The following is a 27,780-nucleotide window of genomic DNA, read 5'->3' on the forward strand; positions in this document are numbered from 1 at the left end:
ATGAAGGTGAAATTGCGAATCATTTATTCTCTGTAATGTACGTTATCTCTAGTAAAGGAAAAAACATTCCGGGATATTGGACCTTACCCACATTGTTAGATCTGATACCCCAATTTCTTCTTTTTGTGCCGAAGAAGCTTAAAATCGGAAAAGTTGAAAAATGCTATTTTTATCTTTTTTCACCACTATACATGTTTTCTTTGTTTTGTTTTTGAAATCAACGTATAGTACAAACTTTCCGTGTAATATTTATGGGATATATATAGAAAATATTTTTTAATTTAAATTTTCATGAAAAATCTGAACTCTTCCCAAGGTTCGACATCAACATCGCTGTTTTTACTTAATAAATATAGACATTTTAATGACGGAATTATCTATAGTAGTAATGTATATATCAATACGGATTGAGATAACGTGTGGTTTTTCATTTAATATTAGAAAATAAGTCAAAAAACTACCAATATATCATTTACTTTGTTTTCATGCCGAACACAGAATATATAAGCGGCTCTCTGATTGGTCGAGAGCACTTGTATACCATGTCATCATTGGTACATTTACTATCCGATTTTGAATTCAAGCTTAATATAGTAAATGCTTACGAACAATTCAATTTCTCATCAAATAGAAATAAAGGGATTATTTATTCAATGTAGCATTATTTTGATAAAGTATGTATTTATTAAATAACACTAGTAGCTACACTACATCAGAATGGCTCTCAGACAGGTCTTGAAACAAAATAAAGGTCCTTAACACGTCCAGGCCACAAAACAACCATAGCACTCTCACGCCCGGCAAACTGTCGCTCCACTTCAAAATTGTGGTGTACGGTAAAACGAGCGAACGGCATTTCCGAGATAGAGCGGAAGGCCGATTTAATTGTAATCTAATTGTAAGTATTGTTTATGTTTTTGTCTTGTTATTTATTTAAGTTGTATTTTTTCGAAAAACGGGAAATGTAGTTCCGTGTAGGATTGATTTAGGCTTCCAATGATCTAAGCTGTTACAAAAATAAAATTATATTAAGCCCGCGAGAACTTTTCTCCCTGACGAAGCGAACGATGATTTGTAGAATATTGAACTTCCCAACCATTGAAATGCCATACCTTTCGGATTTCTTGAAAAAGTTTATTAGTAAATTATCAACCCGTAATAAGAACTTGTCCTTCGTGCAAAATAAATTACTCCTGAAGGATTTCTTAAATTTGGAAACCGATATTTTTCGAAAGTAGTGGAGCGAAAGGGTGAGAGATGGAGCAAAAGGTTTGATGTTGAGCGCAAGGCGATATTAATTTGACGTTTTAGGAGGAGCGTAGTCAGTGATTTTTATAAATAAAAGCTATAGAAGTTAAAAAAGAGCCCATGACAATGTTCAGACCGAGAAAAAATATTTTACCTTTTAAAAACAACTAATAAATTTTTCAAAATTCCTTTAACGACTTAAAAAGCGTAATGCCCTGGATGGGGAAATCGTCCCCTTTGGTTTCCCGGGGTAGATTCCTTTATTTATTTTCGTTTTTTGGAAATTAAGGCCCGACCATTGGAATCATACACATGAAATGCTTTGGCATAAATCCCAAGGAAGGGCCCCCTTATTTCAGGTAAAATCATTTTTTTAAACCTTTTATGTAAATTTAAAAAGGTGGGCCCGTGAAAAATCCCGAAAAAGTCAAAATTATTTTTAGTTCAAACAGTGAAAAAATTTTTTGAGAGGTACATGTAACTCAAAATTTTTAAACGAAATGTTATTTTTTTCGAAAAGGGTTAGATATTCAAGTCCCAGATAAAGAAACCCAAAATTTTTAAATTTCAAAAAATTTAAAATTAAATTGATCACTACTACCAAGTTCAGTTCACAATGACTTTCTGTAATTAATAGCTCTAACGTTCTGAGCAAAAACACAAATAAGCCACGTTTTCATGAATTTGTAAGGTGGGGAATCGCTATGAAAATAGTTGACAAGGTGTCAGTCGTTATTAGGATATAACACGTGCTCCATTTATGTTTCAAGATACTTTCTCCCTTATTTATCATTGTTGTTTAGTTTATTATTTTCCTCTCAAATAGACCTAGTTATAGTAGAATTTTCTATTTACAATCTCAGACGAAAAATCATAAACTATACAACAATGCTAAATAAGGGAGAAAGTATCTTGAAACATAAATGGAGCACGTGTTATATCCTTATAACGACTGACACCTTGTCAACCATTTTCATTGCGGTTCACCACCTTACAAATTCATGAAAACGTGGCTTATTTGTGTTTTTGCTCAGAACGTGTACGTTAGAGCTATTAATTACAGAAAGTCATTGTGAACTGAACTTGGTAGTAGTGATCCATTTAATTTAATGTGTTCCATGCATTGCATAATTTTGTTTCTGTTCTGCACCTTGAATATCTAACTTTTCGAAAAACATAACATTTTGGCGTAAACAATCGAGTTACACGTACCTGCTCGGAAACATTTGTTCGCTGTAGAACTAAAAATATTCGACTTTGTCGCACTTGCACGAACACACGTTTTTAAATGTACATAACCGTGTCAAAAATCATGATTGACCTCGAATAAGTGGCATCCTGTATTATTCCATGCATACATGTGTATGATTCAATGGTCGGGCCTCATCCAAAATTCGAACATAAATATAGGAATCTACACGGAAGCCATAGGTGACACCTTCGCGATTACATTTATTACGCTATAGTCGTTGAAAGGATATCACACTTTATTAGTTCTCTTTAATTTAAAAGGTATATATATCTCGGTCTTAACACTTGATCACGTCTATTTTAACTTCTTTAGCTTTTATATGTAAAAAATCATAGACTACGCTCCTCCTAATACGTCAAATTAATATCGCCTTGCGCTCAACATCGAACCTTTTGCTCCATCTCTCACCCTTTCGCTCCACTACTTTCGAAAAATTTCGGTTTACAAATTTAAGAAATCCTTCAGGAGTAATTTATTTTGCACGAAGGACAAGTTCTTATTACGGGTTGATAATTTATTAATAAACTTTTTCAAGAAATCCGAAAGGTATGGCATTTCTATGGTTGGGAAGTTCAATATTCTACAAATCATCGTTCGCTTCGTCAGGGAGAAAAAGTTCTCGCGGGCTTAATATAATTTTATTTTTGTAACAGCTTAAATCATTGGAAGCCTAAATCAATCCTACACGGAACTACATTTCCCGTTTTTTCGAAAAAATACAACTTAAATGAATAACAAGACAAAAACATAAACAATACTTACAATTAGGCGTTTAAATCGGCCATCCGCTCTATCTCGGAAATGCCGTTCGCTCGTTTTACCGTACACCACAATTTTGAAGTGGAGAGACAGTTTGCCGGGCGTTGACTCTATGCCCTGATTATGAGCTGACAGTTATTTTGAAGTAGGGTTTGACTCAGATTCGGGACTTTGTTAATCAACTTTAAATTAATATAACTTATATAACTTGAATATGAGTCAAACCATGTAGGTTCTATTTCTCTGAAAACAAAGTAATAATACTCTATTTAAATAAAAAAGTCAATCAATTTAAGTATCATTTGTAATGATTTCTCTTTTTGTACATATATTACTTTTTGTGAGATGATGCTAGCAAATAACCTGAGATTGGACATTATGAAGCCCAATTAGATGTGCCTTGTTTTATATTTACCTGTCCAATATGAGCCAACACAATGTTGGACAAATTAAGGCCAATAAGGATAAATACTAGTTCCCTCAAAACAACCCCATATGAGCCATACAATATGGACACAATCAGACCCCGTAATGAAACATACAGTTATATGAGCTAATCTCAGGTTATAAGTGAAGAATGATATAGAAGGGAACAGGTCCAAACAAAATAAAGCAGCCCATCAATTAAACGGCACACATGTTAGTTTGTTCTGTTCTATATCATTTGCTGAGTCTCACGTTCTTTGTTTAAATGTATTTTTTTGTAAACTTTTATATATTTTTATTTTGGAAATAAAGGCAAATCGCCAATAAAAATTTGCTCTAAGAGTGGGCCGTTGACGAATAAAAGATCGAGTACACAAATTTTATATAACATTTATTAAATATCAAAATTGGACTGAACGAAGGCTACCTTATCATTTAGGCATTTTATCAAAATTCAAAATTGACCGTGGCAACCAATGTCTGTGGCACCGTAAAGCTGCTAGTGCTTTGTGACGGCCTTAGCAACGACACTTCACTGACTGAAAATAAATTTCTTAATAAATTTAATTAAAACAATAAAATGCGTCTGTGGCTTTCCATACTTTAACAAAACAAAATTCAAAATTGGACCGATATAGGCAGAATTTATCTTTCGGAAATCATTTCATATTTTATAAATTACTAAATTGTCTGTGGCTTACCGGCAGTCGGATCGATATGCGAGTGATGGTAACATATCAGGCGGTTATCTCAATATATCTGAGACATCTGGAAGAACTACATGACGGGATGAAGAAGACCACTCTGAGGGGATGAGAAGTCCATGACCAAGCCCCAAAAATGTCGCACTCTCAAAGTAGGCATTAAGGGGTGAGGTCAAAGAAGACATCTTCGAAGACCGAAGACGTGGAAGAGTTCTTCTAGACCCACCAGATGAGGGAAGCAGGCCATGGTCCATGGCGGAGCTGAAAACTGGAAGGAGTGAACTTGTCCGTTTTGCTTGTCTGAGGCACCGAACCAAAAAACACCGGTCCGAAAGCACCATTGCTTGTCCGTACGTCTATATGTCAGGGAAACCTTACCCGCCCGCTTCTTGATCCTTTATTTTAGGCAGCAACACATTCTTTAACTAAACAACATAATGCACACAATGGTCTCATTGGCCTCCCGTGTATTATTTCATTAATAACTCTAAAAACAATTGCATTTTATTTGGGCTCATTCAGTGAATTACTGAATTCCAATCAAATAGGTCACCATTTTAGAATTATAACATACTTTCAGGGCATGACTGGTGACATGTCCGGGGTCGACAGCGAAAGCTGCTTTTTGTGCCCGAAAGGGCGGATGGACCCTCATTAAGCATTAACAACATACAACATACATTGGAGGAAAAGCGAACTGTTTGTTTTCAGAGCAATAATGTTAAAACTTGAACATTCTGAAGTGTCGTTTCGATTTCTTTCAACTATATAATGTTTTTTGAGGAGGGATTTCGAAATATTAGTAAAACGGTAGTTTTTTCTGTTATCTTCTGGATGCCTGCTGCTTTAAAGATAACACATAAAATCAACGTTTCAGCTGTTTTAGCATTATAAAAATGGTAAATTACAGATGCAGTCACTTTGAGTACAATATGAACTTGATCTGGACATTTGGATTCGGAAAATGAAAACGAGGCTAGACGGTGTACAAACTGGATTTAATATGGGTTTGATTTGGACTTGAAAAATACAAACGAGGCTAGATGGAGTACAATGAGCATTTGATACAGACTATTCAGGAATAATGAAAAGATGATTTTAGAAAATCATGCGGTGTAAACCTGGAGGTTCAATGGTTATATTTAATCAGGCGCTACGTACAAAATAATCTACAAAATAATCGTGATAGTTATAGCACATGAAAAAGAAATGATGTCATGAGATAAATTGTTTTATCACTTACTTTGTTTAGAATCAATATATTGTTCTTCTTTCTCGGCTTTAGTTGCTGTTTTCAGTTCATTTTGTAACGTCTCTCCTAATTCTGCCAGATCTTTTCGTTCTTTATCTCCTTCTTTTTGAATCATATCAACTTCTTTGTCCCCTTCGTCATTTACTCTTTTCAAAGCAGCATCAGTTTGAGACTCAAGAGATAGAAGATCTTCTTGTTTTCTTCTAATCATTTCTTGTTTAATTTTGTCATATTGATCATCTAACCCAGACTTCATCTTGTCTTGAAGTGCTGTTGCCACATCATCTAGTACTTTCCTGACATCATCTTTACCAATGACAAGAGTGTCATTTTCCAACTATAATAATTATAGTTATTATAATTATAATTATTATAAAGACCATTAATTATACAATATCAATAAATATACTAATACATCAGATTTTTTTAATATATGTTAATCATAAAGTGTACTTTTCAAAAATATATTGCATCTTCAGTATTTATTTGTAAAAACTACGTGTGCAATATTGTCACTAATGAAATGTAAATTGTATGCTGATCAAAGTTATGATAATTTTAAATGTACAAAACAAAATATTGCCATTTTTCAGTAAACAAAACAAGTGTTTGTTCCTATGTCGCGTAATATTAGTCACAAGAGCGTAACCAAGGTTTGTTTACAAACAAAACGTTTTGAAAATTACTAAAAAGCTTCAGCATAGAGCAATTATCGCCGTGTATTTAATTGAATTTCCTTATTTTTGTATCTGTCGGAGGGCGTTTTGAACGTTATAAAATTTCGTTTATGAAAAAAGATTTGCTTGTATATTTTCCTATGAGCCGTTGCGAAATTGTAAACATTTAACAACAGCAGACTGTTTTGTTCCCCCGGAACATTTTATTATGTTTACGCACAATATTCATATTCAGCAAACAACAGGCAATCTATGTAACGCTTTTGAGAATCGACCATTACTGAAGGGGAAACAGTATTTTTCCATCAAGGAAACAACTTGATTTGTTCAAAAATTTAATGAAGATTATCTAATAAGATTTGTATACTTTTACGAAATGCACTGTGTTCTAGTCATACAACAAAATATGTAACGTGTTAAGTAATAAATTAGTTTAATCACCTGTATAAGTTTCTGTTTTGCATTCTGCGCATGCGTGTCAGTAGCTAAATACACGGGGTCAGAAAGTAGATGCTGTAATATTTTGAAATATTTCTGAAGATCTGGATCTTCCACTTCAAGTTTTGATGAATGGCGAACATGTCTTCCAATTTCTCTTGCCTGGTCAAAGTAGAATAACAATTCTTATTTGATTTTATCTAAAACATCTATATGATATAAAGCTTTATCAAATAAATAATCCTAAAATGTATTAACAATAATATAACATTATATCCTTAATAAAAATGTTGATTTTTTAACAGAGATGAATATTTCATGTCTTTGTTATTTAACACACATTAATATTGTTCGTAAAAAGAAATAATAAATGTCCCGGAAAAAAATATAATGCGGATATCAAAAATACATATTTAAAGCCGCATGCCTCCAGATTCTTGCTATTTGACATTATTATTTTGAAAAATACGTTAGTCACGCAAAAGAAATGTGATAACAAATACTGCAAAATCAGTTTATTTATCCCACATAACATGTTGATAGTCTTGAAAAATATTTGTGGCTCATCTTGAAGCATGTAGCTTCAACTATGTAGCAATGTTTTCGTACACGCACCATTCACTTTTAAGGAAAATGCATATTTCTGTCATACAGGCATATAATTAACTTTCGTTTTGCAGCAAAAATTTAGCTTTATACTCAGTAAGTTAATAATGACATACTGTAAACTAGCATACTTTTAAATAGTAGTTAAATTCGTTCCTTACTAGTATAATTCCAAACAGCATGATAAAATGTCAATTTATTATTATAGATATCAAACCGTATTGTTAAATTCATTAGATCATTAAAATATATTAATCTTTTGTTTTATTACTTAGCACTTAACATAAGTTTTTATATTATTAAATAGTATCGAAATATTGTTTACCTCTTCAAATATGTTTATCTTATTATTGAGGTTTTCCTGTACTTTTCCCTGGAAGTCTTTGTGATTAAGGATAACGCTGATTATCCCATTGAAGTCTGTTTCTGTTGCAGATGCCTTGTCTTTATACCCATCTGGGGGCATGAAGCATTTCGCAACTTCCCAGGAATTACTGCACCACTTGGTAGCATCTGTGTTTTTGTACGACGGACCGTTGTATCTATGTGCATTCTGTATTTCAGTTTTGAAATTATGACATATCTTGTTAGGACAGCCAGAAGAATTGTACTGTGTTGTGACATTTCGATGATAACTGCACGATTTCCCACGCCCAACATTACATAATCTAGCTGTAGGACACTTTACAAGATTTTCCGTATAACAACCTGAACAACAAGTCCCACTTGGTAAGCCATTTAGGTAACATATATCATGTAAACATTTTAATTGAAAGTGTTGGATTTCATTACAAACAAAAGGTTCAACTCCTTCTTTAGTAAACAACACAGCTAACTGAGCTTTAACCCAGTTATTGTATTTCTTTTCTAACAGTTTAGGGCTATATGAAGCCATTGCTTGCAAAGTTTGTCTTTCCCACTTAAAGCATTTCGTACATAGGCGTGTTCTGTTAGCTCCGAGCCAAACCTGAAAAAATATGTAAAATGCTAAAGAATATCATAATATTTCAAGACAAACGTTTTAGTATCATATAAAGTTTTTACACAATCTTCTTTAGATATGTCAAAAATAACTAGAATTGCCACTGTCATGGCGTGAATACCCCGCATACCACTTTGTCAGAATCAACAGTGGCCATTTAGAGCTCAAGGACAACCTCACTGCCAAATGTGAGGTTACTAAGCCAGTGTATTGCTAAAATATGTTTTCTAGATGCTTCAAATGTGAAAATGTCAAAATCAATACACTGCGGACAGGCACTCTTAAGCATTTGAGCAGACAAGCTTATTACAGTAAATCCCTGTGACATTGACCATTGACACAGTCACCTAAAATCAAAAGGGGCCACCTACTAGTCATAAACAACCTCAATACCAAATATGCCTTCAAGACTGTTGACCAAAGCATTCTTAAGCAATTGAGCGGACAGGCTTTTTTTAAGTCATTGACCTTTAATCCAGTGACTTCAAAATAAGTAGGGGTCACCTTATGGTCATGAACAACCTCCATGCCAAATATGAAGATCCACGTAGCGCTAAGTAACGTAAAAAATATTTCCAGATTTTTCTATGTACCGATTTGTTCATTTCGATGTTAATTTTTCGTTTAAGTTAAGTCGTATTTTGAAGCGGGGCATGCGCATTTACAATTTTTGTAGACTGCTCCTAATGATTTTACGGTTTAAATGAGATTCATTTACTACAATCAGATACGCAAAAATGGATGCCGCCAGGAATCAGTCTAAACACTGTGGAGAGGTCTGATGACCTCTCTAATAAAGTGTTACATTTTAAGCGCTTATTAGAATGGGGTTACTATTTTGATGATTTTGTTTAATAAGTACTGTCTTATCTAACCTTTAGATATATGATTTAAAAAGTTATCAGACACTGTGTAATTTTATTTTATTTTACCACCGCCGAGTAATCAAACCACGCCTCAATATGCAGCTGATGAAACGCTTGTTTGTTTTTTTTCACACAAAGTTTTAATACTTCTTATCTTTCAATAAGTAAGCAAAGTTGTTTCTTTATCAAACACAACAATAAAACACGTTTAATCTCTTCTCTATAGTCATATCTGTTCTCCGATTTTCTCTTATATTGAGCATGAACAAAGGATAATATAATGCGTCAAAACTATTCAACGTTTACAGGTTTAGATTTAGTTTTGTTAAATTGACATTTATTCATATCTTGTTGTAAATGTTTTTTGTGTCCGCGTTTGATGTTTGATGAGATAAGTTTAAAAAACGTCTTTATCGTAATTTAATATTACAACCTTAAAGCTAACGCTCTAGTGAGATTTGCACAGATAATACTAGTATTGTCTGGTAAATGACATAAACACATTAAACCTATCTAATTGCGTAAATTATAACACATTTAATGGTAGTTCATTCAAAACCAGTAAGCGTAGGTTTGTACTAATTATGTTAAACAGGGCTGGGAATCAAAACTGCGTCGTATCCTACAAAATGTAAACAAACGCCGCCATCTTGGAACGAAAAACGTATGTTTTTGTTTATAACTCTTTTTGTTGGAAATGACTGAAAACAAGATATATGTATTAACACGCTACATTATTTTCCGCTTCGTTCGGTATATGTTGCTTGCACAACTATTTTGTAAAACAAAAGTTATAGCGAACTTGCAACTCGAAGCGAGGCAGAATTTTTATGAAAATGTGTGGATACGACGCAGTTCATATTGCTTTATCTATCATTTTTCCTTCAAATCAATTATTTATTTGTTTCAGAGTTCACCATAAACTTCGAAATATAATTTTGCATCATTTACTAAAATTTTATTAAAAAGAGATGTTTATTTTCTAAAAAATAATGATTTTTACGAAATGATACGACGCAGTTGAAAATAAAATATGATACGACGCAGTTGTATTTTCATTGCAGTCTTTTCAACAGGGATAATTTTGGCAATATATTTCTATTTTATGGAATAATCACTTGCGCTAGATAAAAACCCAGATCATTTGCGGTGTAAAGCAATGTTCCGTTGATTATTTAGAATACAATGTGTCATGTCCAATATAACATATAATTTGAAAGTTTACATTGCGTAAGCTACTTTTCTGTTAAACATGAACATGTTACCTTATTGATCATAATATCTGAAATAATTTTTTATATTTTCCTGTATGTTCAATATTATCCTTAATTTTTTTCGCAAAAAAAAAAAGTAGAAATCTATTAACTTAAATTCATTTTGGCTAGCTACGCTCTAAGTTAACTGTGGTTCTGCATGTTCTGGGTAATGGACTGCTTTTTTGTGGTTTCTTTTCAAACTTTCACTCTACACATTAGCTTTACTAGGGGCGAGGATCTCAGGTGCGCCTTTGTGCATAATTTCAGGCAAAATGTTGTACCTGCAGAGAACCGTCGACATTTTGAAACTAGCTTGATAGGTTTTCCACACAAAAGAATAAAAAAGTCCCTGGTGGTTTTCGAATTCATAGCAGTTCAGTTCAAGTGATTTGAATTCAGTAAACATAAACAGCTCGGCCTCGGTCGGACACACCTGTCTGATTTGTTTTTTTTCAACAAAATTTGTTAACGTCAGCTGTACAAATAAGCAGCTTTTTTATTAACTTCTGACGTGAAGTTTTAAGATTATAAATATTTGAAATAATTATAAAGAGAATAAAATTTAAATTTCTTATTTTTGGTATTAATAGCAGAGAAATTTTCAATGTAAACAGGGGGTAATCCTCTGTGAAGTCATTTTCTGAAAACTTTTGTTACAGTTTTCAGGCAATTCATTATCAAATAAAATCACACTTTCGTATGAAGGTATGTTAAGATGTCATGTCTCTAGTCTGTTGAAAATTCGATACGATAATCTGACATTTTCTGTTCAATATTGTGAAAACTTAATAATTCTTCAATACTGTTGAAAGATCATGTCTGCCTATATCTGTATCAAATTTATCGGTGCATAGCGTAAAATACCTTTGCAAAACGGACACCTTTTTTACAAAATAATTTGTAGTTGTATCAATTTTAACTCGATTTTGAAAAGTTTTTTGATGGAGAAGAATGATACTTAGGTGCAAATATATAAAAATACATTCCGTAGACATTTTCCTCATCGGCGATAAAGAAACGCAGGGGTAAAGTTCCGCGGCGCTGAACATAAAATGACTAAACGGAACGCATAACCTACTTGCAAAAATATATTGTAGCTTAACCATTTATAATATTATTTTTAAAAATTTAATGTTAGGTTTCAAATAATAAAGCTCATCTGTCCTCGTCGATTATTAAGAAAATGAAATACAATAAAATTGGCACATAAAAGACAAAAGTAATAACGGAATTGACGGAAATAATTGCTCATTACAAGTAACAACGGTAGGCATGCAATTAGTGCATTCCCGATAGCGAGAGACCTTTTCAAAATTTGTAATGTTTTCTCTTTTTTTTAAGAAAAAAGTCATTCCTGATTAATACAGGGTCCAGTGGAGGTTACACTGGAATATTGAATTTTGTATCAAAAATAGTAATCACTCCCATTTCGAACTCACGTGAACAAGTTAATAAGCATGCTAAGGCAATAATATGGGTGTGCGATCACGTGTTTCAATGTATATTGCATTTGATACAGCTTTTCGGAATTTGTAGATGCTTATGATTAGTACTAAAATGCGACCGAAAAATGCAGCCTATAGAATTGTATTACATTTCCATTTTTATGAAACCAATGAGTGACCTCTGCTTTTGACTTAAGTTGTAAACAAAAAATGTTGTAGGACGTTATTGGCATACCTAGCACATAATTTAAATAGTTTAACCAATATTCAGCCTGCAATGAAAATACAACTGCGTCGTATCATATTTTATTTTCAACTGCGTCGTATCATTTCGTAAAAATCATTATTTTCTTGGAAAATAAACATCTCTTTTAAATGAAAGTTTAGTAAATGATGCAAAATTATGTTTTGACGTTTATGGTGAACTCTGAAAACGAGTATATAATTGATTTGAAGGAAAAATGATAGATAAAGCAATATGAACTGCGTCGTATCCACACATTTTCATAAAAATTCTGCCCCGCTTCGAGTTGCAAGTTCGCTATAACTTTTGTTTTACAAAATAGTTGTGCAAGCAACATATACCGAACGAAGCGGAAAATAGTGTAGCGTGTTAATACATATATCTTGTTTTCAGTCATTTCCAACAAAAAGAGTTATAAACAAAAACATACGTTTTTCGTTCCAAGATGGCGGCGTTTGTTTACATTTTGTAGGATACGACGCAGTTTTGATTCCCAGCCCTGGTTAAAGACTGCTTCATCTTTTAAAACTTTAAGTTTAAAATTAATTTATATTATACATTACAGAAACGAGTTTTAAACAATTGTGTTACTTTATTTATAAATTATAAAAACAAGAGGGTCATGATGGCCCTGAGGTCGCTCACCTGTATAAAGGCACCCGGAGCAGGGCCAGTTTAAACCCAAGTGCTTTTATTTGAACAAACTTGGAAGACACCCATTAGAAGATGTTTCACGATGTTAAGTTTTTACTACACACATATAATGAAAAACAACGATCTACCCCCAATCCTCCCGCCCTCCCCACCCCTCCGGCAGGGCCAATTTTAACCCAAGGGCTTTTATTTGAACAAACTTGGTAGACACCCATAAGAAGATGTTTCATGCTAAACATCTAAGCTCTAGCTCATTGGTTTTTTTTAAAAGAAGATTTTTTAAGTTTTTACTATACACATATAGTTAAAACCAATGACTCCCCTGGGGCGGGGCCCAAGGGCTTTTATTTGAACAGACTTTGTAAACAATTACTAGAAGATGTTTCATGCTCAATATCTAAACTCTAGCTATTTGGGTTTTTTCAACGAAGATTTTTTAAGTTTTTGCTATATACATATGAGGAAATCAATGACCCCCGGAACGGGGCCAATTTTGACCCCAGGGCTTTTATTTGAACAAACTTGGTAGACCCAGTATCTTCTTTAAGGGCCCGTCTACACCTATCCAAGTCTTGAATGCAAGTATCATATTCTCTTGTATTGCATAGTGTAGACACCCTACTTGAATGAGTTTTGAAGAGAAATTATGTGACATCCAAGAAGATAATTCCTTGCAAGAAAGTTAGAACACGTCCTATTTTTCTACAAGTTTTTGGCTGTCAAGACACTGATAACACCGGTTTGACACAAAACATGTGGCCCGAAGGTGTGATAGTGTTTTTTTTAAATTATTTTCTGACTTGTTTTTGTTATGAATCAGTGTTAATGACCTGTAAATTTTAGTAAATGTATACAATATCTTGGTCAGGTCAGAGGAGATCAATACACTGATACACAGAAGCAAAAAAATAAATAAATAAAAAAATCAAAAAAAAAATCAGTTTTTCAAGAAGTCAAAATGGATTTTAAATGATCATTTAGTGAATCACTTTCATCAAATAAAGAATTTGCATCAATTTATCTGCTCAAAAAATATTTTTCTCACATTTTCCATTATTTTAAAAGAATGTATACATTTCAATTTCATTTACTCCATTGTTTTTAGCTAATTGCATCATTTTCCCGCTTTTTTATTCAAATATTTTACAGAAACATGATAGTATGGTATAAATCCTGGACAATCTTAATTAGACATTTCAGTAAAAATTGTGCCTGATTAAATATTGAAAGGGCCGTTTATTTAGCTTATCTTAATGTGACATGTAAGAAACTTGAATAGGTGTAAACATGGCCTTACACACCCTCCTTAATCGACCAACCTCCTACTTTGTGACGCTTTATGGGTCGTAGTTGTCACAACAGAAATGCAAACATGTCATAGGATCAACTATTTTTAGTTGACTAGGCAATTGTAATAAAGGTCTCAGCAAAATCTTTAAGTTTTTCTATAGATGCCTACAATTATTGGAAACTAAGCTTTCAACTTTAGTTACATCGGACCAAGTGAGCAACGTGTCAGCAGTCCTAAAACGCAATGAGTCTTTATTGTCTTAAGTTTCATTAACGCTCTTGCTTTGATTGGTCATTGGACTGGTCATTTTAGGTGTTTTATTTTTGCTGCTATGTCCCCGTTTAAGACATGGAGTACTTTGGTTATTGTCAATGGGTAAACGTCTTATTATTGTATCATAGTTTGGATATCTTACTATTGAAAATACGTCAGTTTTAAGTGGTAAATCCGTACATTCACATTGCGTTAAAGGCCCTGTCTACACCTATCCAAGTCTTGAATGCAAGTATCATATCCTCTTGTATTGGATAATGTAGACACCCTACTTGAATCGTTTTTAACGAGAAATTATGTTACATCCATGAAGATAATTTCTTGCAAGAAAATTAGAACACGTTCTTTTTTGCTTCAAGTTTTTGGCTGTCAAGACACTGATCACACCGGTTTGATACAAAACATGTGCCCGAAGGTGTGACATTCTTGTTATTTTTACTATTTTTCAAATATTTTTTGTTGTTGATTCAGTGTACATGACCTGTGAATTTCAGTAAATGTTTACAATGTTTTGGTCAAAGGAACAAATCGATACACTGATACACAGAAGAGCAAAAATTCTGTTTATCAAAAGTATAATCAATAGATTTTAAATGATATTGTTCATTTATTGACAAACATTCATCAAATAAATAATATGCTTCAATTTATAATCTCAAAATATTTTTATTCACATTTTCTATTTTACACATTTCATTTACTCCATTGTTTTTTAGCTTATTGCATCATTTTCCCGCTTATTTATTCACACATTTTTTTAGAAACATGATAGCATTGCTAAGACAAAAACATAAATCCTAGGCAATCTAAATAGGACATTTCAGTAAAAATTGTGCCTGATTATATGTTGTAGGCTTATCTAAATGTGACATGTAAGAAACTTGAATAGGTGTAGACGCGGCCTTAACTTGTAGTCAAGGCTGGGAGTAAAGATGTCCTTGACCTTTCTGTTTTCCTATATTTTATATAAATTCACCATTTTGAAGGACGTTAAAATTAGGGACTTTTTGAGTCTGCTCTAGCGTAACGATTTAATGCGCTAGCAGACGACAGTCAATGGTTAATGTTACTGTTGGTCCGCCATTTTTAGCTTACAGTGCGTGGCCATATTGTCTTGCAGACCACAATTTTAGCGTATTTTACCGTCATTGTTAACTAGACAGTACTAAGGGCCTTCACGACAGTCAACGATTTGAATTGTTTTTAATGAACCATCATCTATTGTTTGCGCCTAATGCTTTATTAGTATGATTAAATAAGCATATTAGACGACATTACTTTTAAGCTCTGACAGTATATTTAAAAGCAGACATCGTTTTCCTCCGATAATCCTTTCCACTTATTTTCCAAAGATTAAGATACACATCGTAACACTATTATTATTAGACGGCGCACGCCGTCTAGTAGATATGCATTTATCCGTATAGCAATGAGGAAAATATTAGACTTGATTTTCTGCATTTTTTTTTTGTTTTAACAAAATCAAATTGTTTTCAAATTTAGAATAGAAATAGCTTTTCCGATGTACAACATGTCACAGAGCTTTAAAGTATTAAAATAAACGTTTAACTGAAGTGATTGTGTCATGTTTGAATATCATATTCTTTTTATAATAATCTTATTTTATCTACATAATAAATAACGTGCCAATGAGCCAGTCTAGTCGATCGTTCTAAAACCCGTTGAGACCCGTCCATAATCTAATGACGGGCAGGGAACAAGAGGTATCACTAAAATATGCAACGGAGATTATTTTGGCGCTAAGGACGCAGCGGAAATATTTTTTGTAAAACAGGCACAACGTGTGCGGCATGTTATTTATTTAAATTTAAGTTACAAAACAGATTAACTGAGTGAAAAAGTACGCATATTTTAAAACGTATCACAAATATTATAGTATTCAGGGGCAGATAACTCAAAAACGAGAACGGTGACCCCAAATTTTTTTTCGCTTAAAATATTTCTGTTATCATATTCTAACAACATGCCAAGTTTAAAGAAATTCTTTTGAACAGTTTTAATTTTGCCTATACGTCTATATGAAAATACCCGAAAACCTCCTTCGTATTAAATTTTGTACAAATGACAACCGCTAAATGTACCTCAACATTTTTGTATTTTCTAATCGCAGATCAGGAAATACAATGCTAACATTCAATCTCTGACACAAAATTTCACAACAAACCTAACAACAAGTAGTTCTCAAAACAGCTTTAAACTAGCGATGTAAAAGAAAAAAATATTTTTATTTTGTTACAAGAATCCAACAAATTACAACGCATTCCAATTCGAGTAGTGGAATATGTACATGTACATGTCGGACTGTTTTGGCGAGAAGATTTTCGCTTAATTATTTACATCAGTGTTAAACAACAGGTTTATCGTGAACAAAATGCCTCAAAATTAATAAGGATTACAAAACCGGAATGGAAATTCTAAATTTAGAATTATTTGTTTTTATTAAGACTATCTTCATTAAACGCCCCCGTGGTGCAGGGGTAGCGGAGAGGTGTGAGAGGTCTGGGGTTCAAATCCAAGTCGAGGCAACTATTTTTGTGTGTGTGTTTTTTTAAGGAAGTAGCCACGATATGCAAGGATAAAGTGTGGCTGTCATAGAAAATGAAAATAAATGATTTTTTGATGCCACTCTAGTCATGCAAAATGACGTTTGAACCAAACTCAGACTGTATAGTAAAAAATTTAAAAGCAGTCGCTGCATCTCGGTGCTTATAGTATAATAAAAATAAACATCTACAGGAAAAAACATACAGTAAACAGTACGATTTAGATTGCAAATATCAGAAAATACTACACAGCTTGCAGCCTTTTGATTTTATAAAATATTATCCCCGTCACTTCCTGACCGATCAATGGCTTACGAGGCTCCGATAAACTATCCGTTTAATAGTTTTTCCACAAAGCCATGTAATAATTTTTGATTTAAATATTTAGAGAGATTATTAGTTTTGCTAATATTTATTCATTTATTGCAATGATTTTAACAAGAGCCATCATTTTAGCTGGGGTCAAGCTAGACTTTTTTCTTATTTCTTAAATAAAATACAACAGAGGAAGAATATTATAGTAGAGACCTCTCTACAAAACATCATTTCTTTGTAACAAATAAATTTCTTTCTTTTTTTAACTTGACTGTAAAGGTCAATTAAAGGTCAAACTCATATCAGAATAATTCGATTTTGTCATGTGTTCTTTGGTAGTCGAAGTATGAACCTAATATATATGCGAGTAAATAACAAAGTAAGGACAATCAATAACTTGACCTTGACAGTCAGGACCATTTCAATGCAATTGTCATATAAGTGTTCCTACAGCGATAAAGACTGGAATTGGATTGGATCCTGCAGATAAATACAATATTTGTGGTCCGGCAGTCAAATACAGAAGTCGTATTTGAGCCTGCTGCGATAGATACAGGAAAAATATCCTGAGGCAGATACATGAAACAAACTTTATCATGCAGCGTTAAATTTATGTGATACTGCATCGTTATATTGAATTTTATTAATGGAATTATATTGACCACTGCAGTCAGATACATGGAATTTGTGTCATCCTGCAATGTTTACTACAGGAATTATATTTGACCCTGCAGTCAGAAACTGGAAATGTATATGATCATGCAACGAAACTACAGAATATATATTGGATCCTGCAGTCAGATACAAGAATTATAGGCAGTCATGCAGCGTTCAATACAGAAACTATATTGGATCTTGCAGTCAGATCCTGGAAATGCTTAGAACCTGCAGTCAGATACAGGAAAGGTATTGGCTCATATTGCGAAAAATATACAATAAGAAAATATATTGGGTCCTGCAGTCAGATACAGAAAATATAACTGTTTTTACAGCGATAAAAACAGGAATTGTATTGGATCCTGCAGACAAATACAGAAAATATTTGTGATGCGGCAGTCAACAACAAGAAACGTAGCCTGCTGCGATAAAAACAGGAAATATATCCTGAAGGTAGATAAAGGAAACAAAATTTATCCTGCAGCGTTAAATGTATGTGATAATGCATCCTTAACCAAAGAAATGATATTAACCCCTGCAGTCAGATACAGGAAATGTATGTCATCCTGCAATGTCAACTACAGGAATATATTTTGACCCTGCAGTCAGAAACTATAAATATATGCTATCGTGCAAAGTAATTTCAGAATATTCATTAGATCCTACATATATTGGATCCTGAAGTCAAATACAGATAACATAAGTGATCCTGCAGAGTTCAATACAGGAATTATATTGGATCCTGCAGACAAATTCAGACAATATTTGTGCAGGAATTGTATTTGAGACTGCTGCGATAAAAAGGGGAAATATATCCTGCAGTCAGATACAGGAAACAAAAATTATCCTGCATCGCTAAATAAGAATCATGAAGTCAGACATAGGAAATATATGTAACCTAGCAGCATTAATTACAAGAAGAAATGTTTGTGATCTTGCTGCGTCCAATAGAATAATTATATTAGCTCCTGCAGGCTGATATTAAAAATGTTTGCGATCGTTCAGTAAGATACAATACACGCGTTGGACCCAGCTGCGATAAATACTGGAATTGTATTGGATCCTGCAAATCAGATACAGGAAACATATTAGATCATGCTGCGTCAAACAGAAGTAACGGATTAATATCAATAATTAGACAATGATGAAAAATATAACACTTATATTCTCGTATAGATTTATCCTATATATAACTTATGTTTTAACCTTTTACTTGAACCATCTTGTTCGGCTGTTGCAATTTTGTAGGAAGTAAAGCTAAAGTGTGTTTTGTATGAAAGACAAAATACTACTCTGTTTACATATAACAAATTATTTCACATCTTTCATATAAACTTTGATTTGACTCATAACACTGTTTTATTCGGTATACTGCCCCATTCCGTGTATATGCGGCGGTCATCCTTCTTAAGCACAATGCTGAATAATTATTTCTACATGTATATGCCGGCAAACATAGTTTTAGGGGACGGTTATATAGGAATCACTTTGTCCCGTCCCTCTGCGATCCGTCCCGTTGTGTCAGTTGAACAGCCTTAACTTAACATTGGGTCATAAATGACATAAACCTTCAAGGTCAAATTATTTTTGTTAGTTTTTTTTACTGTAACTGGCAAGAAATTTGTTATTTATGAACGGATTGTCTTCATATTGAGACACAACATCCTTTTAGATAAAACGTTTATCTGGACCAAACTAACTTAGATCTTTACATTTAAATGATCTTGACATTGAAGGGGTGTACTTTGAATTTGAACTGTTTATGCTTTGATTGTCGGTACAAAGCTTAATAACTCTGACAGCTTAATGTTGACAAACGTATGTGTCTTATTCTCTCGGCACTTTGTCTTGCCAATAACGCTAAAATTGTCATAAAATATTCTCCCATGGATCATCAATAACAAAATTACTATCTATATATAGACATATAATATATACAAGGTATATATCTCGTCGTAGCTTATTTCTCGATGTGGTCAATATTTCGCTCACGCATTTTAAAACATTTTTTTTTAAAAGGAAGACTTTTTTCATCCCTATACGTGCTAACACAGCGTACGAGAGATATATCTATATTTAGCCATCTACATTCATATACTAAAAATGAAATTTTAAACTTGAAAACTTGCTTTTCAAACTGCCAGGTCGGCATGTTTAGTGCCAACGAAATCTCGAAATCAACCACGAATAAACATACATTTAACTGCTTGCCATTGACAGCATCATGACGGAAAAGTTTGAAGAAAAAAATGTGTATTGGAATTTAGTTAAAATGCGCTTACAGGTGACATTCAATATGTGAAAGAAAGATATTAAAGTAAGAGATAGTCTTGATTATTAGTTCTATGTTTAATATGTTAAATTGTTAAAAAAATCACTCTACTTAGTATCATGTCCGGGCTTTAAAGGGATCTATCAATATATACAGTATATACATAATAATATATGATCAAACATATTACCATAACAACTACATGTACCTATTTTCAATTTAACAATCGTCTTTTGGAAAAATGTCATTCACATTAACTAATGTATGTTAGTCATATGAATATGTGATATTTCATATAAAAGTGTGATACATCCTATATAATATAATTTTCACAGCTCAAATATATGTATATCTAGATGTTATTTTACAAGCGAAACTGCTGTTATCTAATTGTTCCTCCTCATTGATGGCAAGATCTGGGAATGAAAAATACATAAGTAAACATACATCTTTAGACTATATAGAGCAACTTACCGAGTGGCTAATCTTGTATTTCGCCTTTGACAAGATTATGCCCCTTAAGTTTTCGAACTATTCTTCATACAAAGTAGTTTATTAGAAAAATAATTTTTATTATTGTCTGGACAATACACATTTATATACAAATTTGTTCCATTTTATTAGATAATTGCAGTTAATTATATTAAGAAATTAAATTTTATGTTTAGATAGTTTATTCACATAAGACGTGTACAAAATGCACATGGTCACAAAATACATACGTTCAAATATAATTAAACATCACGTAATCATCAAAGTTAACATTATTTAGTAGCAAAGTGTCATACAATGATAAAACTACATCTTTGGACTGCATTAACAAAACATGGAGAATGAAAAGAAATAACGTAATATTACTAACAAGATAACATTTTTATAATTATGTCTGAAGATTCGGTTGATTTAATTCCCTGCGTTTAAATGCTTGTGCTATAAAATTTCCCAAATTTAACAAGACTTTTTTCTTTTTAGAACTTAATAAATCAATAAATTTGTACATGCTCGGATTTTTCACATAATATTTTGGTATGAATTTGTTTCTCAGGTCAGAATATTTTTTGCATGTGATTATAAAATGAAATTCATCTTCTATGTCATTACCGCAGAAATAACATAATCTTTCATTTCTTGGTTTTCGATTACGCCCATGTCTAAGAGATTCTATAAATAAATTATGCGACGACACGCGCAATCTAGTTATGCTATTACGTATTTTAAACGAATTTATTTTAATCAAGTAATCCGATATACCAAAGCTCGGTTTTAAATGTATTTACAAGGATTTCAGTATTTCATTTTTCTCAATATCTCCAAATAGTTTCTGTAAGGCACAATCCGTTACTGTTTTCTTGAACAAATTTACAAATAATTTGAAATTTATGTTTTCATGATTTACAAAAACAGAGCTAAAACCATAATCATCAAGCAGTTTTTTAACATGGAAAACCCAATTCTTTCTACCATTATAATACTGCGCCAATGAATGTGCATAAACTGATTTTAATAGCATATTATCCGTATTGATAATCTTGACCCAGTATTTAATAATATGTACAAAACGAAATACATATAAAGGATAGCGACCCAATTCTGCATGTATAGCTGCGTTACTTGTCGATTGTTTTACACCAAGGATTGTTTTGCAAAACTGTAGATGAATACGCTCTAATTCACAAGACTTAGTAAACCCCCAAATAGGACAACCATAATTTAATATCGATCCTACGAATGCATCAAAAAGTTGCAATGAAATATCCGGACGAATGTTATATCTTTTGATATTATTTAACAATGTGTGCATCGCCCTAAGTGCTTTGCCTTTTAGACATTTTATATTTAAAGCGAAAGTACCAGTGTAATTCAACGTTATTCCCAAATAATTGAAATCATCAACAATTTCTAACTGTTCATCATTATAAATGAAATGTTCATTTCTTTTAACTGGCCCTCGTTTCCTAAAAACAACAACTTTGGTTTTTGCAGTGTTTACCTCTAACCCCCATTTTTCACAATATTCGCGTAAAGAATTCAGTCTCGATTGTAAATCTTCTACAGAATCGCCACATATTACCATATCATCCGCAAATAACAAAATTACAAGACAAATTTCATTAATGGTTAGGCCAGTTGTATTATCTTGCTGCAAAAACGATTCGATGTCTTCAATAAATAAGGAGAAAAATGTCGGCGAATTTGTCTGCCCCTGACGTAAGCCCACCGCGATTTCAACAAAATCAGAAAATTCATTATTAAATTTTATACTAGACTTTACAATATTGTACATGTTTCTAAACATTGTTAAAATTTTCCCATTTAATCCTTTTTTGTACAGTTTAAACCACAACGCGTGACGGTTCACCGAATCAAATGCTTTTTTCAGATCAACGAAAGCACAATACAGACGTTTTTTTGTCGTTCAAGCTTTGCTCTATTAAATTCTGCAGTACAAAGATTGCATCTACGGTACTATGATTTTTTCTAAAACCGAATTGCGCATCTGGTAATTTTTTGACTCTCACACCACTTAACGACTCGCGCATCTAAAATCCCCGTAAACAATTTACCGAGATTACTCAATAACGTTATACCACGATAATTATTGACGTTATTCACATCACCTTTTTTATGTAACGGTATAATGAAACCTTCGGCCCATTTCTCTGGAAAGACACCTGAATCAAAAACAATGTTAAATAAATCCGCTAAATGCCCGTCTAAAATGTCAGCTGCATTTAAAAAATATTCGTTTAGTAAATTGTCAGCTGGACATGAAGCTTTGTTACGCTTTAAACGCCTAATTCCTTCGCGTACTTCTGTAATAGATATACGCTCATTTAATTGTTTAGACACATCATCATCAGAACTTATATTAATTTCGTCTGTTGACAAAAAATTTACAACTTCATCGATACATTGTACCTGAATATCTTCAAACATTGACGAAAAATACTGTTTGAAATCATCATTAGATAAGTCAGTCTTGTTATTGTCGTGTTTTCTAAATAATCGCCAGAAGTCACGGGGTCGCGCATGCTTTAATTCTGTTAATTGTTTAGACATTTTTTGATAATGTAAATTTTTCTTTTTTCTTATTAATTGTTTATATGCATATTTTGCATTATTCAGTTCAATGTGATTTTCTTGAGTTTTATTCCCATTAAACTTATTAAGTGCCGCCTCGTAAATAGATCTTAATGATCGACATTCATGGTCAAACCAAGTTTTGTTATTATCATCAATAGTCGGTATATTACAATTTTTTTCGGGTTTCCTTAAATAATGGGTCTGCTATCTCACGAATAATACCAGTAAATTTATTGACTATATTGTCAACAGAAATCAAATCACGATTGCCATGATTTAATAATAACTCGTTAAAATCGGGCAACTTGGCAATTAAACCGCGTCTAAAGTTTTTCTCATGGTCGGCATTCCATTTGAAATACGTAGAGATCAAATTTGTATCAGATCGACTTAGATCACGTATACGATCACAACATATTAAACAAGAGCTGTCAGAAGGACAGCGCGCTCGACTTTTTTAGTGCTTGCCTATAAAACAAAACTTTGACAGTTAAGGGCACACAAGACTTTAACTAGGAATTTCTAAGTACAAATCAAGAAACATTTTCACAGAGTTATCTTCTCTTGCTTACAGATAGGTCTCATGATGGCACATAAGAACTCCAACTTCCAAAGTAATATTCTCAAATGGTTAAGTCAACAAGTGGACAAGAATGAAAATCTTAACTGAGTTTCTAAGTCAAAAAGGGCCATAATTCAAATAAAATCCTTAACAGAATTACCTTCTCCTGCCCATGTTTTGGGACCATGATGGTAAACAAGTATTCCAACTTTCAAATTAATATCTCAAACAGTTCAGTCAAAAAGTGGACTGGTACTAAAACTTAACCAAGATTCTAAGTCGATAAAAGGCCTTAATTTTTAAAACAAATCCTTGACAGAGTTACTTCTCTTGCGTACAGATGGGGGTAATGATGTGAAATAGCATTAAAAGTTTCAAAGCAATATCTCAAAGGGTTAAGGCAATAAGTGGATTTTACCCATATTCATTGTATTTTCTAAGTCAAAAAGGGGCATAATTCTGTCAAAAACCTTGACAGAGTTATGTCCTCTTGTCTGTTGATGAAGGTCGTGATGGTAAACAAGTATGGTCAGTTTCAAAGCAATACCTCCAATGGTTTTGAAATAAAGTGAGGTGGTACAAAAAACTTAACCAAGCTCAATACACTTTCTAAGTCAAAAAAGGGCCATAATTCTGTCAAAAACCTTGACAGAGTTATGTACTCTTGTCTGTAGATGGAGGTTATGATGGTGAACAAGTATGGTAAGTTTCAAAGCCATACTTGTAATACTTCTGAAATAAAGTGGGGTGGTACGAAAAACTTAACCAAGGTGTGACGCCAACGCCGACGCCGACGCCGACGCCGACGCCGACGCCGGGGCGAGTAGGATAGCTCCCCTTTTCATAGAAAAGTCGAGCTAAAAACGCAATGATGCATGATCACTGAAAATACTGAAATTGTCAACGGTAAAATCGCGGATTAGGGAAAAATCTTTTTCGCGCACTAATAAGTAGTCAATTGTACTACATGAATTGTTATTCAAGTACGTGAATTCACCTGAGTTGAAATCACTACCAAGACGACCATTTACTATTCTAAATGTAGTAGCCTTACATAGATCAAGTAATTGACTGCCGCGTGAATTACATGTTTTGTCCTTTGAGGCCCGGCTAATGATTCGGTCAGGACAATAACTTTCAGGGTCAATATCTGGTACAAAACTATCACATACAATATAGTCTGGGTTTAAGCCTACTCTAGCATTATAATCGCCAGCCAATAGTACTCTTCCTAACTGCTCGTATTCATATATATCATTTTGTAGTAAATCAAATAAATTAACATTGTAAACTTTAGCTGCAGGACTATCATATTTATGTCAATATACTGTTAAAGCTATAGTGCGGTGGATGTTAAATAAATCGATTTACAGGTCGAGCGATAAGACCATAGCAATTATCTCCCGTGCACAATCAAATTTTTTACATATTATGCAGTATGTAAAAGTGTATGTAAAATTCACACTTTCGTTATCAACATGATTTAATTCAATATTCAATTGATATAGATTTTAAATAATCTTTCAAATTATCTACTTCACTAGTGATAAATCTAATCTAAATGAAGTCGGTACAATTGGATTTTTGTCACACTTTAAAAACTTATGTTGCATATATACTTTTGACACATACGACGAAAATGTGAATTATTATAAACATGTACATCATGTAATAGGTGAATATATATGTTTTCATTTCCTATGTAAAATATGCTACTGTAATGCATGTAAGAGATCATGTCAACTTTGCACGTTTACCATATTATATATTTTGCATATTGTACCACATGGGTCTATAATCTTCTGGGAAAATCTAAAAACTTTTTAAACTTGTTAAAACATTTAAATTTTATTTAGTTGTATAGGGGGTATTGGGTAGGAATTACTAGTTATAGGCCTGACTACGCGCCCTACATCTTTATATAAATCATATTACTTTTTCAGTTACATGTTTGGTTTTAAATATCATTTCGACTGTCCTTTGAGTCTATACTATACACATGAAATTCAAACATGTCTGGACTTTTATATTTATAGATTAAACATACAAGCCAACACGTCTATCAATAAAGATATCATGTTTCTGTTTTGCTTAACTACAAATAGTACTATATAAATTTTGTGATTTTAAGTCGGTAATTTTATTGTTAAGACTACTGCTTGAATGTAATTTAAATTCAGTCGATCTAAGTTATTTATAGAAATGACAGGAGTACAGATATTGCTTCGCTATGGTCATTCAGAATGAGTGAATAAAACGATTTAATGTTTATATAAACAGGTTATGAAATAATATAAAAAATAGTTGTATTCTTATTGGCAATGCGTCTTTTCTGAAATGAATATTTTGATTTTCAAAATCGTCGTTGAAGCATTTTGTTTTTATTTTTTAATGATACTTTTAAGGATATGTAAAGTTTTTTTCGTGTACATTTATACCCCACTTAGAGAACATAACCAAACTTTCATTCAATACATTATTTTCTACTGACATGAATGATATCTGTAGAGAACTTGTATTCCTGAACAATATATAAAAGTGATCGTAAGATTTAACGCGTTAATTTTTTTTAGTTTAAGAAGCCTTATATAAAACATTAAATTGGTAAAACGGAACAAAGCAAACATTTCGTTATCACATTTACACTTAGCTTATATTTGTCAGTTTTATTACTGTAAGGTTTATAAGCTAAGTGAAAATGTGATAACGAAATGTTTGCTTTGATCCGTTTTACCTATTTAATGTTTTATATAAGATATGATAAACAAGATCAACAAGGAAAGGCGACGTTCAATGAACGCAACCCCCACACGACCCAGCAACAAAAACCAACGGCAAGGAGCCCAGGCGGACCCCAAACAAAAACAGGACAAATCCTAGAATAGACACTGTTAATTTAGATAGAGAAAGGAGTCTACTCCATATATAGTTATGAGGTTAACAACTATAGTTGTTATAGATAGATAGCAATTTTTTCGTCACAATGCGGAGGTATACATGGTTTTAATATTTGTCAGGTCTGAACGAATCCTTTACTTTTCTCACTTTTGTACAGCGTTCACTGGAAATAGACCCTCAAAGCACCGAACGAAATCAAATTCTGCTCTTAAACAAGGTATATTTAGGCTGTCTTTAACATTTTCTTTGTCCCCCTCCCGCAACCCATGCATTTTTTGATAGGTAGGTATAAATATATTCCTCTTTAATCCAAAATATTTTTTTAATTCTTTTTTTCTAAAATCATTGGGATTTCAAAACAAATCGTGAATGCCAAGCATATTTTATAAAAAAAAAATTAAATCAAAGTTTAATGATTTTTTCGGTAAATTCCGCATTTATCCCAGTTTGCAAATTTAAAAACATAAAACAGATATGAACATGTGATTCTCATTTACAGACTGAACCTAGCCTTTTATTTTGTAAAAATAAATTTTTGTCTTTGTTTGGCAATTAACAATTTTTGGTAGCTGTGATTTTTTAGGGTAGGTAGCAGGAGGGGAAGCAAACAATATTTTATTTTTGGCCTAAGATTCGCAAAATTGTTTAGTTTAAAAAAATCGATAAAGTTATAATAAACGACGTAAACCTTTTTAAACCTTTTTTTAAAACAAAAGTCGATATGTTTAACTTTGGAAACCGAAAGTGACCGGAAAAAAACGTCATGACATATGTAAATAAATAAACAAACAAACAAAAAAGCAACTCAAAAAATAAGACATGTTTTTCAATGAAAATGATGCTGTCTGCTTGAATAAGATCAAAATGCAGCGAAAATGAAATACTGTATCAGTTAAATAATAGATCTATAAAATACATGATCTAAATATATTGCAATTTATTACTTACGGAAACGTGTCTTCTTTAATCCATTCACAGTGTTATGAAACAAGTAGGTGCACAAGGTTCATCTTTAAAATGTCTTCATTCCAAATGTTTAAATATGAATTTCATAT

At 32.6% G+C, this 27,780-nt stretch overlaps 1 protein-coding gene across 1 annotated transcript; it reads right to left on the minus strand.

Annotated features, from left to right (window-relative positions):
* Nucleotides 1-3,412: 3,412 nt before the first annotated feature.
* On the minus strand, nucleotides 3,413-27,780 carry LOC132753915 (uncharacterized). The gene is made up of 5 exons (XM_060744467.1): nucleotides 27,674-27,780; nucleotides 7,688-8,329; nucleotides 6,760-6,918; nucleotides 5,633-5,978; nucleotides 3,413-4,224 (listed from the first exon to the last, which is right to left on the minus strand). The coding sequence occupies exons 2-5, from the start codon at nucleotides 8,255-8,257 to the stop codon at nucleotides 4,133-4,135; spliced, it is 1,167 nt and encodes a 388-aa protein (XP_060600450.1). The 5' UTR covers nucleotides 8,258-8,329; nucleotides 27,674-27,780; the 3' UTR covers nucleotides 3,413-4,132.

Source organism: Ruditapes philippinarum, unplaced genomic scaffold, assembly GCF_026571515.1.
Source record: "Ruditapes philippinarum isolate M1 unplaced genomic scaffold, ASM2657151v2 ctg8083_1_1_1_1, whole genome shotgun sequence".
Lineage (NCBI taxonomy): Eukaryota > Metazoa > Mollusca > Bivalvia > Venerida > Veneridae > Ruditapes > Ruditapes philippinarum.